This window comes from Pelecanus crispus, chromosome Z (assembly GCF_030463565.1).
Source record: "Pelecanus crispus isolate bPelCri1 chromosome Z, bPelCri1.pri, whole genome shotgun sequence".
Taxonomy (NCBI): Eukaryota; Metazoa; Chordata; class Aves; order Pelecaniformes; family Pelecanidae; genus Pelecanus; species Pelecanus crispus.
Window position 1 is genome coordinate 40,127,696 of NC_134676.1, and position 14,492 is coordinate 40,142,187.

Genomic DNA, 14,492 nt, shown 5'->3' on the forward strand with positions numbered 1-14,492 from the left:
CATCAACTTTCAAATCTTTTATCTTTAAAACTCTTCATGGCCACTCCATCTGTGATTTAATGAGCCAAAACTTTTTTATCCACACACTTCTTGCTGTAAATACAAAAACATTTCAGTTTACAAAATTTGTTTTACAAATTACTTGCAGATAAAATGCCAGATTTTAACTTAATTTTCACATTTGTAAAATTTACTTGCATAGCCTATTTGATATAAAATTCTTATATGCCTTCTCTGCCTAGCAATGTTGTCTACTGTTCATTAGGTGATCATTCAATATATGTTAACCAATAGTGCATTTTATGGATGATTATTCATTATGCAGGGGTTTTTAACACTTAGACTCCAAGGCTGTAAAAAGTGCAATGTAAGTGTACCTTCTTTCTCAGCAGTTCAAAGGGTATCTCCTTTTCTAAAAATCTTAATGACAATTACCCTCTCTTTTATGGGTTGGATTGCTGATTTGTCAAAATAATTTACTAGTACTTTATTAACTGTAAGCAATTGCTTATATCGAAAATGATCCAAATAGCTAAAGCTTCCCGATAATCCTCAGGTTAGAGCAAGAACTCACCTCCTAGAAGAAGACTGTATCCAGAGCTTTTACAAGGACAGCTCAGCACATGCACAGCAGAGGCAAAGCTCCAGCTGGATGTAATGATTCCAAGTCAAATACAGAGTATTTGACCATGTAATTGGTGGAGAGACCATGCATTATTTTGACACTAATACAGTCAGATGAGGGGTTTGTGAATTTAAAAAGCCATTTACTTCCCTTCTGCTTTTCAGTTGCTCATTTTACTTAAAATAAATAACATCTTTCTCTCATATATTACTGCAAAACATGCACTTAATTTATTGTAGCTTTTACTATATATACAAAATGAGTCACAGAGTTATCTGGAAAAAACTAATTTGCAATTCTAAGCTGAAAATGAAATATTAATATATGATAAACAGAAATATTATTAAAAATGTCTTGATTTGGTAATCAACATATCTCATTTTTCTTCATATCAGACTAGCTTTGAAAGATGTGCCTACACATAACAGACAGTAGTATGTTCTTCCTTATAAGGGAAATATTGTTATAGAACACATTTATTACTAATTACTAGTTAAACATCTACACCAGTCAGGACACGTTCAAATTCAATAGTATGTCTTTTTCACCTTTTTGCTTATTAAAGCATCCTATAATTCCATTTTAGACCAGGTTTCAATACAGCCTAATGAGGCTCTGGAGATCCTTTTGGATCCCTCAGATTATTAAAATGCTTTTTAAGTCACTGTGTTCTGCAAAGTCAGAGATAATTCCTCCAATGTGTGTCATTTCTTAGTGTTTCGTGAGCTTTGCCTACTGCATTTCACCATGAGACTTGAAACATCTTTAGCTGTGTAAAGGCAAGAATGCATGGAAGATCTCTTTCACTCCTTTCTAAGCCTAACATAAAAGAGAGGTGAGATAAGATTAATGGTCAAATGCTTTATTGTAATGAGACTTGAGAGGCATTTTTTTTAGGTTTGAATTATTATCTGGACTGTAAAATATACAAATGTTAAAACTGAATTCCAAGTAAAATATATCAAAATCCAAAACTGTTTCCCTTTGCCATGTCAGTAGAATTAATAGAATTTCAAGCACGCAAAACCAAAAGATATGTTCAGCTCATCTTTTCTTTGCTGTCTTAAAGATTGGTGGGGCTTGGGCGGTTTTTTTAGGGTGAGAAAACATTTGCTGGTGTGAGTTCATTTACTTGTAACTTACCTAGTAACATACAAGAACTGATAGCAGATAAAAGGTACTATTTCCTGTACTGTTTAATTAAAGACGTCATTGTCTTCAGGGATATTCATCAATCTGACATGCCTCAAGAAAATTCTCTTTTCCCCTCAATATTTCAGGGGATCCATCTCTTTCACTTCCCTATTCTGTGTTTATTACCTTTGCATTTGCTCCTTGTGTTAACTGCTATACCTTATTCTTCAGAGCTGTCAGATCCTGTTTCTGCCAGTTATTATAAACTTCTCCTCTCTTTCCACCATCTGTCTTCATTCATCTTTTCTCAGATACATTTCTTTTAAAAACTTCGTTCCCATTTGCTGCATAAAGCTCTTCTAGTCTCTATTGTTTTTACAAAATCTCCAAGTTACCATGATTCCTTTTTCTCCAATATCTCCCTGATGTTTTAATTTCTCATTTTATAATGTCATCATCATTATCTAACGTCCCAGCTACATGTCTAGATGTATTCTTCCTGTCACTCAAATATACAACTCCTGATGAACCAGACTCAACATCATCTTATGCAGCAGTCATTGCAAAATTTACATATGTGTTTTTTTAGAAAGATCTTTCTATCCTTTTGTATCTAAGGAGGTTCCATCACTTTATGTGGTGAACTAAAGCAGAATTAATCTGTTCACTTTTGTCATGGTTTAATCCCAGCCAGCAACTAAGCACCACACAGCAGCTCACTCACTCCTCCTGCCCCGGTGGGATGGGGGAGAGAATTGGAAAAGTAAGAGTGAGAAACACTCCTGGGTTGAGATAAGAACAGTTTAATAATTGAAATAAAGTAAAATAGTAATGATCATAGTAACAAAATAAAAATAAAAATTAATAATAATAATAATAATAATAATAATAATAATAATAATAATAATATACAAAACAAGTGATGCACAATGCAATTGCTCACCACCCGCTGACCAAAGCTGCTAGCCGGCCGACTCCCCCCAGTTTATGTACTGAGCATGACATCATATGGTATGGAATAGCCCTTTGGTCAGTTTGGATCAAGTATTCTGGCTGTTCCCCCTCCCAGTTTCTTGTGCACCTGGTAGAGCATGGGAAGCTGAAAAGTCCTTGACTAGCATAAGCAGTACTTAGCAACAACTGAAACATCAGTGTGTTATCAGCATTATTCTCACACTAAATCTGAAACACAGCACTATGCCTGCTACTAGGAAGAAAATTAACTCTATTCCAGCTGAAACCAGGACACCTTTACATACCTTTATAGTAAAAAACCAGACAAATATTGTAAATTCTAGCTATTGTTATATTATTTTCTTTAAATTAAGTTGTCTACAGTTAATAAGCCTGAAAGATTTGCTTGTAAAATAGAAAATGGGTATATCCACTCAAGTTTTTCTGGTGTGCTGTTGTCTTACAACCTGATTCTTCCTCCGCTGATAGCTGAAGATTGCAAATAAAGCCAAGGAAGCTAAATAAAGGATGAAAATCTGGCATCATCTGAGTCTCCACATGAAGGTATTAAGCCACAAACCAAGGGATTCTGTTTGACATCTGCATGTCACACGATTAATGATCTCTCCACACCTTAACCATACTAAAAAATGGCAATATTAATGAGAAGCATAGACACTGTACCCTTTTTATGTTTTTTTCCAGGAGAGATCAGAGCTGGCCTCCTGTTGGAAAGGGGACAGGTATGAAAATCTGCTTGTGACTCTCCTGGGCATGCCTGTGCAGAGCTCTGCAGCCTGCAGAGTTCTCCCCAGCAGCGCAGGTGGAGCAGGACCTTACATGGGGCAAACGTACATGGAGAGGCCACTTGTAGATGAGTCATTCTGCAGACAGCTGAAGAGGCTGAGCTGTAAACTGGAGGAACCTGCGCCTGAGTTTATTCTTCAAAAAGACTGGTCTGCTTCCAACATTATATTCATGCTTGCTGTCGCTAAAACAACTCAAGTGCTAAAAGATATGTATATGCATAACTCTTTAAAACTCTTGGTAATTCTTGCAGAAGGGAAAGAGTGCAGCAGATTGAGGGAGAAATCATACTTAGTTCAACGGATGCTGCTTCCATTAATCTGAAGGAAAAACTTAACTAGATGGTTGCACCCTTTCACAGGAGAAGAGTACCTTTTGATGACATTGACTGCACACCGTAGAGAAACCTAACAACCTTCTACACAATATATTGTAATACCAAATTTATCATCAGCTGACTTTATGCAAAGTTGTATCATCTTTATATAAAGAGGCTGACTACAGAGACATGCCACGTGCAAAATTAGATAAAACTATTTAAATTGTTTTTAGGAAGAAAAAGCAGTATGACATATTTAGGAATATAACATTAGTTGTCAGTACAGAAGGTATAGATTCACAGGCTAGACTGGGCATCCCATCAACAGTAAAGAATGAAGACATGCTTCTCAATTCAGCTAAAGTATCTGTATATTCTATAAGACTGAGAAAAAGTAAAAATAGCATTCTTTGTTTCAGAAAAAGCCCACAGAGCACATTATTGGAATTTCTTTTCTTTTTTTTAATTAATGCTGCAACCTCAAATTCAGAACCTTAATCACGTAAGAACAGAGGACCAAATTCACCCATAAGAAATGGAAAGTCAGTACTCAGGGATGTGGATCCAGCTTTGAGACTTTTTCCCATGTGTCCTTGGATTGCTACATATACTGAAATGTGCGTGTGGACATTGAACTTCATTATGTGTTTTGTCTGAAGGAAACATCTATGCTCAGAACGTGTGAAAAAAATATGTAAATTAATTCTTTTGCCATTTTCTCCTGAAATATTTCATATTAAATCTCTGAATATTAAATAATGAGGTAAAAGCCCATAATAATCAGTCATGTGAATATGTAGTATTGCAAATTTATGCACTTACACTAAAATCCCACAGAGTAGCAAAGTTCATAGCACTTGCTTCTTCAGCTCTTGGGACAGTCTTCCTAGGTATAGAGCCGTATGGCTTCCCCATCAAAGCCTGGAACCAAAAAATGAGAGGAATTTACATTTTAAAGCAAAATACCAACAAAGGAAAGGGTCAGTGATCTGTCATTTCTTAGGAAGACTTGTTTTATGGTCCTAAGCTCCTTAGTGAGGCTGACCTGCTTCTCTAATTCATTACATTGCTCCTCACATTAATGATTGAGGCTATGTTTAAAGTATGTATTAATGGTGTTTTCTAAATTTCAAGTGATGTTCCACTAGTATCCATGGCTTGTCAAACTGTGCCTCTTATATTCAAAGGCAACACAGAAGTCCAAATTCCTCTGATGAGTGGTGTTTTTCTTACAGACAAGGCCAGAACATTCATTTTTCTTGCATTATGATTTTTTGGGGTTCTTTTAATTGAAATGTATGGGAAGATGGGATTCAGTTTTTGGATTCTGAGAGTCCCACTGCTGCTAGCGAAATGCTCGCTCAGCCATGTCCTCACAGCGTCCTTTCCAGGCTTTACCCTGAAAACTGTTGGGCATTTTGTCTGTTTTGGCTTCCATGGGAGATGAGTCATGCTATTGAAAAGCTGTACTAGGAAACTGTTGGAAATTCCTACCTGACTCTTTCCCATCTGCTTACTAGAAGCTAAGTAAGAGGGTGTGGAATAGTGAAATCAGGGAGATGGCACAATACTTTTAATTCCATATAAGCCCTCTTTTTAGGAAGATAATAGCTCAAAGGAACTAGAAAAATACTACCACTCACAGAAGTGATTTCTGCCTGAATTACATCTGCTCTGAGCAGTAGTAACAGTGATGCTGCACACAGCACAAAACATGAGGGGTCTCCCTTGTGACTTTACAGCCCTGTTGGGCCTTATCAGCATGTGAGTATTAAGGCAACTGAAAAGGATCCATGGGGCCTCAGAGGCCTGGAATGTATCTTTCTATTGCAGTGCATGTTTTAGTCAAGATACTCCATTTGGCTGCTGCTTTCTCTCAGTTGCTCTCCTTAGTTCTCTACACAAAAAAGAGTTAGCACCATCCCAGACCATGGGAGAACACTTTCAGGACACAACCCTATATATATTTTTCTGTCATGTCTATTTCAAGACATCTCTTTGTAGAGACAACTGTCCACAAAGAAAATACATCTTTACAGCCCTAGTACACCTTAATACTTTTAAATGGAGCATAAAGAGATTACAAATTTATTTAAAGGTCCAGTCCTATGAAATCTCACTGCAAAGACAGAAATTCACATAACAATTCTCAATGATAATTTAAAAGATTCCCACCTCAGGCACCATTACAAGTCCAAAGGTCAGTCCGAAAAGAATCATGTTTATTCCATACATCCAGCGCAAGAATATGAAATAAGATGCTACTGAAGAGCCAAAGTGACCTATGAAAACGTAAGATGTGAAAAAAGGGCAGATAATTTAAACATCAAAACCCCCACAGCAGATTCACCTATTTCTGATGCAAGGATGCAGCACAGTAGAGCTTTATATCTGTTATTCTGAAGCTGGGCTCCTTGTGCTAGAAAGGACTCCCATCTTGATGCAGGGAGCCTACCTGAGACAGCCCAGCACTTCATACTGATGCCTGGTCTTTCAGGATAGCTGGCAGCCTGGAAGAGTCAGACCTAAATGAAGAGGGCTGTGCACTATTTGTTACAGTGGGGAGCATTATGAAACTAAGCAGAGGTTAAAGATGCTTGCTAGGGCTTAAATGTAGTTAGTACTGGCAGCTCATGGCTTGGATGGGTGTAGTCTTCGCTGGGTAAAAAACTTGGTTGGGTGGCCGAGCGCAGAGAGTAGTTGTAAATGGAGTTAAGTTCAGTTGGCGGCCGGTCACGAGCAGTGTTCCCCAGGGCTCAGTTTTGAGGCCAGCCTTGTTTAATATCTTTATTGATGATCTGGATGAGGGGATCGAGTGCACCCTCAGTAAGTTTGCAGATGACACCAAGTTGGGTGGGAGTGTCGATTTCCTCGAGGGTAGGATGGCCCTGCAGAGGGAGCTGGACAGGCTGGATCAATGGGCCGAGGCCAACTGTATGAGGTTTAACAAGGCCAAGTGCCGGGTCCTGCACTTCTGTCACAACAACCCCATGCAACGCTACAGGCTTGGGGAAGAGTGGCTGGAAAGCTGCCTGGCCAAAAAGGACCTGGGGGTGCTGCTTGACAGCCGGCTGAACATGAGCCAGCAGTGTGCCCAGGTGGCCAAGAAGGCCAACAACATCCTGGCCTGTATCAGGAATAGTGTGGCCAGCAGGAGCAGGGAGGTGATTGTTCCCCTGTACTCAGCACTGGTGAGGCCGCACCTGGAATACTGTGTTCAGTTTTGGGCCCCTCAATACAAGAAAGACATTGAGGTGCTGGAGCATGTCCAGAGAAGGGCAACAAGGCTGGTGAAGGGTCTAGAGAACAGGCCTTATGAAGAGTGGCTGAGGGAACTGGGGGTGTTTAGCTTAGAGAAGAGAAGGCTAAGGGGACACCTTCTTGCTCTCTACAACTACCTGAAAGGAGGTTGTAGTGAGGTGGGTGTTGGTCTCTTCTCCCAAGTACTTAGTGATAGGACAAGAGGAAATGGGCTTAAGCTGCGCCAGGGGAGGTTTAGGTTGGAAATTAGGAAAAATTTCTTCATGGAAAGGGTGGTCAAGCATTGGAACAGTCTGCCCAGAGAGGTGGTGGAGTCACCATCCCTGGAAGTGTTCAAAAAACGGGTAGATGTGGCACTTTGGGACATGGTTTAGTCTAGTCTATGCTTGATTGGTTTAGAGTAGACTTGGTAGTGTAGGTTAATGGTTGGACGGGATGATCTTAAAGGTCTTTTCCAACCTAAATGATTCTATGATTCTATACTTTCTTTTTTTCTTCTCCTTTTTATTACTCTCTTGATTTCTTTATTATTTATTATTAAATGACATTGTTCATTATAATTATCACAGGAAGAAAAATTCTTTCAAGAATTTTAGTATCTAACCATTAACAATCCCCCTGCTGCTTGTCCATAGGCCCACCAGAAATGATCCCTGTATAAAGTTTAAATGTGTGGTTAATGCAAGTTTGTAGTTTAGGACACAGTATGAACAGTTTAAAACAGGGGTGTGTCTTCTCATGCCAATATTAATAATGATTACTAGTGAATAATACTTATTTATTTTTCCTATACTCTTTTGTAGCATGTCTAAGGCACATTAATGTAACTGTTGAATATCTGATGATGTGGTCAAGGTGGTTCCTGGGTATCTACAAGTGGTCTTGAAATGAAATCAGAATTGTTTCTTCAAAGCAGACAGGAGCACTTAGATTTACCTATAACATCAGCTGGTCTCCTTCTTAGACTAGTCTGACCTATCATATAGGAGCCCTTTGTTTATCAAAAGTATCTTCCTGACGTCTGTTTAAATTTTCCCATCAAGCTGAAACTATGCTAACAAGAAAAGCTTGATAAAATTTGTGTCTTACAACTTGGGAATTCCCAGGCATTCCAACACAACTCCAGATACAGAGAGTTTACTCAGTATGAAGCACGCTGTTGACCTTGGCACACTGCTGGCTCATGTTCAGCCGACTGTTGACCAACACCCCCAGGTCCTTTTCAGCCAGGCAGCTTTCCAGCCACCCTTCCCCAAGCCTGTTACCTTGCATGGGGTTGTTATGACCGAAGTGCAGGACCCGGCACTTGGCCTTGCTAAACCTCATACAGCTGGCCTCGGCCCATCAGTCCAGCCTGTCCAGGTCCCTCTGCAGGGCCATCCTACCCTCCAGCAGATCGACACTCCCACCCAACTTGGTGTCATCTGCAAACTTACTGAGAGTGCACTCAATCTCCTCATCCAGATCATCGATAAAGATAGTAAACAAGTCAGTAGTGTTACTGTCATTTTACAAGGGGTTGAATTGAGGCCCAAAAGACAAAGCTATTGGTGCTAGGAGTCAAAGGGAAATAGGGTCCTCAGTTTGAAGCCATCTGGAAAAAAGCCTCCCCCTGCAGACTTGCTGCTTCTGCTTCTTTAACACAGTTGCATGTCTGAAGAGAGCAATTGTTAAGAACATTTCATTCCCCAGAGTTCATGCATACAAACTTGAAGCTGACTGTTGAAAAGGTGGCTGCTCCTCCAATATGTTCTGTATTAGATCTCTGATCAAATCTGGAGATTTTCATCAGAGCTTGATATAAAAAATGGTTTTACAAATGATCTCATACTGACTGTGTTAACCTGAAATTTGGAGAATGAAGTGTAATCCTTTACTCAGCACAGTTTGTTAAATGCCAAGAAATAGAGGATAACTCTTTCCCTTTTACTAAACTTGATACCATATGACTACTGTAGTGCATGTTGTACCTACATATAAATTCAGATGACAATTATGTTTCTAGAAAAAGTTGAAGCAGCAGGTTTTTGGTCTCTGTGACTCAATGTGTCTTAATCTCTACTCTTCCCTTACACACAGATTAGCTTTTTTCCATTTCAGTTTCCCTCACTTGTCCTTTTTTAATATCTAAAACCCTTTTTCTGGTGGGGACTTGGCACCTTTATCAGCGTCATCATTAAGATGATCTTGATCTTAGTACTACAAATTTGCTAATATGAGGTAAATGTTGAGAGCTGCTGCTTTGATTAACCAGAATCAAACAAATTATGACTTAGAATTCTTTTCCTCAGCAGTATTTCAGAGCTGTTCCCTTGAAATCAAGCCTTATTCTAGACTATAGAGTTTTGGACCAAACTGTGGTATAACTGGACTTCTTAAATTACTAATATTCAGACAGAGGATTGTTTCTGCAAGTAAAAGCAATGGCAGCTTGCCTTAGCAATGCACTGAACAGAAAAAAAAATTAGTAGAAAAAGAGTAAACGTCACACTCTTACCCCTTGACATTATTAAAAGGTACTACTACCACTGTGATTTTGGGACCTTCCAGGTGACAGGAAAAATGTTATTCGTTTCAAATGAAAAAACAAATAGATATAAAAGCAGGACTGGTGAAAAGACCCTGTTCTATTTTTGCATTCTGATTTTACAAGAAAAGAAATATGTCTGTTGGAAGTTACTACTAACAGAACAGCTTGTGCCAGGACTACTCCTTTACAGAAACGTCACTCTCACAAATAAATTCTCAAGATGTCTATTATGTGTTCAGACCAGCAAGAGAACACGTGCATCTTGCTGCTGAGTTTGATTTTAACTACACATATGCAGCAACTTCTTTCTAAACTCCACCTCAAATGAGTAAATAATCTGTTCAGCAGTCTGTAGACCATATGTTTAACAACATTATATAAGTTCTCGCCAACTCCACAAAATTCACAATTTATCATTTTCCTGTTCTTATACTGTTCTGGTTATTGTCTTCCAATGCAACCCACAGCTTCTTCCACAGGCAACGTCTCTAAAATCAGTTTCCATTGCACTTTCATCTGCACTTCATCAGTGGCAGAGCCTCACTCAGGTACCCATTCAGTTAAGCCAAATTTCCTTCAGAGAGAGGGCTGCAGTTTAAACTCATCACTGGAATCAAAAAACAAAACTGACTTGTACCAAAAACCTACTCTCAAACATACCCATAGTACTAACTACACTGTTTTGTTCATATTTATGCCTAATGTATGGGGACATCCAAGACCACTATTGTTTCTCTGTGTTGTATTATATGGTTGAAAATGAGAGAAATAACACCAAAATACCTCTTACGTAAGACTCAAGATGATGAAAAAACATCACAGAAATAATTATAGTATAAATACAGACAAAATAAGGTGAAGGTGGCCAATAGCTAAGTCACAGCTCCACTTTTCTAGGATTAACTTCAGCATGGGGTCCTGAACTGTTACCTGTGTATTGAGGATTTTTACCTGTAAGGTGACTAACACTCTCTCAAGGAAATTTTCAACTAGCTGTAATATCAAGCTCAATAAATATTAACAAAAAATAAATATCACTTGATTTTATACTACACATTGAATACAGACATGTATTTCTAAAGTATCAAAAAGTATCAAAAAGTAATTTACTATTTTGGCATGCATCAGGAATATGATACTAGATACTACTCTTTATTACCTTCCATAAGTACTTACTTTCAATCTCCTTAATTTTCATTTCCCAGGGTATGCAGGCTGTCTTAAAATTCTCAAAATCTCTTTGAAATTTCATCCATTTCTGAAAAGGGTGAAGATAAAAAAATCCCACCATCATCTCAGTGCCCAAACACTCAATTTCCCCTTGAGCTAATGTAACCCCTTAATCATCCACAGTATCTTTTAGCAGAGCCCACTGCAATAGAAGCACTAGCTTATGAAGAACCATCTCTGTTTGTTCTGAATGTGTCTCCTACTGGCTTTATGTGAAGTTTCTATTTCTTCCACAATAATGATTAAATAATCCCTTCCTAATGCCATACATTTATTTGACTATTGTTTCTGAGAATTTAATTTGTTATTTCCTTTGCTATTCAAAATTCAGATCTGGAGCTCAAGCTTTGCCATTTAATTACAGTTACTCTACCCAGTAGTTTATCTATTGGATAAGTATAACTTCTGTAAATGAGCTTCCTGTGCCCAGCTGAGTTTGAAAGCCTAATTATTTTTTGTAAACAGTAATACTCATGAGATGTGACTACAAAACTGCTTGCAGAAAATCCAGTCTAACTAAGGGTAAACCTGGCCATAGCCAGGCCATAGCATATATTCTTAGCATCATTCTGCATCAGCATCTTAATTTGGGGCAAGACTGTGCTTTTGAAGTTAATCTCCCAAACCATCTCAATTTACCCTACTTACATTTGCACTGTAAAGCAGTGTCAGAGCATAACACTAAGTCAAAAGATGTACTTAGGGAGTGTACTTGAGGAGCATGCTAATCCACATCAGTTACAGGACTTAGCCCAAAGACCTGCCAGAATGCATGTTGTGTGGACTTTGGGTCCTCAGCAACCACTGTTTGGTCTTTTGGTCACAATCCTACAGAGCCATATTGCTTCCTAGGTTATACATCGCCCTAGAACCTTGGCTCAGTGGAGATGCCTACAGTATTTTTGCTGTCGGGCAAAAAGACACTTTTTGATCTTTCACAGAGGGCTGTCTCAATGGAAAGACTGAGCTTTGGATTCAGTCCACAGAAAAACCTGATCTACACCAAGAGAAATTAACTTTCACAAGATACTAAACTCTTGCAAACTCTTGCAAAATAGTTGATAAGCTTTTGATTTTTGTTTTGATTACAAGTCTCAATCAAAATGTGAGCTTGCATTAGAAATCTTTTCATGTGAGAGCAGGGGGAAAAAAAGTGTTAAAATGCAAAGGCAAGGAACTCTATTTTGGAAGATGGGTACACATGGCAATAATCTGCAAAAGGTTCTCGGTTTGTATTAACATGAAGTTAGAGAAATTTACCTTGGTCATCATCACTTTGTATGCATAGAATTTTTTTCCTTTTCCTTTTCCAAGAGCACCTTCAAACTTTTCAACAAAAAGCTGGGCTTCCCTGGAAAATGAGGGCAAAAGAGAGATATAGACGATACTATGATAAATTTGACAATGTGTCTACCATAGCAATGTAATTTTTTATGTGTTCCAGCTCCCCATAGAGTTCTGTATAATATTGTTCCTTTAGTAACATTTAGAAATAAAAGCTCTGAGATTTTGTATTTCACAGAAGACTAATCATATGTAGTGCAAACAGAACAAGCAACTTCAGTCATCTGCTCTAATCCAAATGCATTTGGAGTTCTGAGATCTGCCTACTTCCAGTTAATACTATGAAATATTTTTAGTCACAGTGACTTTCTCTTGCAGTTCAGCTGCTGCCCATTTGTGCCACTCACAAACTGTTCTTCCTCCTGGTTCCATCTAATATAAATTTTTGTCCAGCTACCTAAGGGAAATTTATTTTCATTTTTTATTTTGGAGATATGTATGCACTAGAGCCTTGGTTCCCCTGTGTCTACCCTTCTTAAGAGTAGATTCAACTCTTCAGAATTTGCGCATGTATCATCTCTAACTGTACCATTCTTGGAATCATTTCTTAGAAGTGTAGATTCAGTGGTGCCAAAAGACTAAAATTTTGCTTATAAAGATATGGTATTCAAATAATACCCTAGTAATACAAATATGAAAGGAAGATTTTTTAAATTGTTTTAAAAAGGCATAATATCCATGGATTAAAAAAATAAACAGATGAGATCAAGAGCAGACTATTTTTTCCTCCATTTCATCTAATTTTCATTTATAAGTATGATATTAATGTATGTCTCTGTTGAGAAAATGTGCCTTAAAGGCTAAATGTCCTGATCTAAAACACTGTAAAATAGAGTAAGAATTCTTGCTGTCAGTGTATGCACAAGACTGTATAACCATTTTTTGTGAAGAAGGCTATTAGCCGTGTCATAATTTCTCTTAATGCATGGTTAAAAATCTCAACATCTTTAAAAATACTGTGTATTTTTAGTAACTGCAAATGCTTAGGGTGATCTTCATACTATTATTTGAAGACCTATCAAAATCTTTCCCCATTAGACACCCACTGCACCAGTCTCTAGCTTGCAGTACCAAGGCTCTGAACAGCATTTTATTTTCTATGCTTTCCCAAGACAGTGCAAAACTGAGCTACTGAATTTAGCTTTCACTCTTTGAGAGCTCTTCCTCTTTGAGGGCTCTCTGAGTGCTCTCACCTTCCAAGTGCTCACACCTAAACACAGCTGGTGAGACATGAGGACCAGTACCTGTTCACCTGACCTCCCCGGGAGTTCAGCATGCCTTTTCCCACCATCCAAGATCCCATTTTCTCCTTCAAAGACACAGGTTGGCAGAAGCAAAAAGCCACACACAATGACATGAATCCCAGTCCAACCACTCTTTTTTTTTTTTTCTTTCCCTGTGGCACAAGGCATGCACAGATTCAGATAAAAAAGATAAAATACCCAGACACACATCTTATCTTTTCTTCAATTCAAAGTGTTCTTTGGGGATTGAGTCAGTGTCTTTTTGAGACTCTAGATCCCCTATTCTGAATTCTGCATTTCTGGATCATGTTTGTATTCTGGATTTTGGAGTCTGATCTTTCTGTACTTCAGATACCTCTGACACTGACTGAGCCTTCTTTATTTTCCAAGCCACTTTGAGTCCTTCAGGGATTTTCTGGCTCAGTGCTCACATCTCATTCTTTCATTTTGATTCTCAAAAAATTCTACTCTTAAATTGCAGCCCTCTCAAATAAGTCAGAGAAAACAGATTGTTTCAGCTTCAGGAAACCGGTGTCCAAGAGTATCTTTTAAATCCATGTCCTCAGGATTTAAAATCTTGTTGCACAGTCAGGAGATATAATGCAGTCCTAACAGCAGATGGCAGCTTCCTCATAAACTCAGCAGTCAGTGCTGGAGCAGTACTATAAAAGCAGACAGAATCAAGAAATTGGACACATACCAATCTCCCAAGTCAGCATATCATATTCTGGACTTCAGAGGAAAACCTTCTACCACCACTTCTGTCGCGAGGTAATTCAAGCATTGGAGCTTGATGTTGAGATTTTAAACCATGAGTTAAGAGAAATTATGACACAGCTAATAGCCTTCTTCACACAAATTACTGAAATCAAAACCTACAGAGCTGTAGAAAACCTGTGCTTTCAGTCACTAATTTCATGCAGTTATGCTGCAGAATATGACGATTTCAAATTGTAGGTTGGTTGTTTTTACAGTGAAGCAGTAAGTTAGAAATTTAAGAGGATAATATGAAAACAGCCATTAACACATTAAAAATCCTCCTTA

At 38.3% G+C, this 14,492-nt stretch overlaps 1 protein-coding gene across 1 annotated transcript in view; it reads right to left on the reverse strand.

The window, feature by feature from the left end:
- Positions 1 to 14,492, reverse strand: part of TMC1 (transmembrane channel like 1) — a 72,370-nt gene that overhangs the window by 31,812 nt on the left and 26,066 nt on the right. The window contains exons 5-8 of the mRNA XM_075726846.1: positions 12,121 to 12,211; positions 10,807 to 10,888; positions 6,015 to 6,121; positions 4,662 to 4,760 (exon numbers count right to left, since the gene is read on the reverse strand). Coding sequence (XP_075582961.1) covers positions 4,662 to 4,760; positions 6,015 to 6,121; positions 10,807 to 10,888; positions 12,121 to 12,211 — 379 coding nt within the window. The remainder of the gene's footprint in view (positions 1 to 4,661; positions 4,761 to 6,014; positions 6,122 to 10,806; positions 10,889 to 12,120; positions 12,212 to 14,492) is intronic.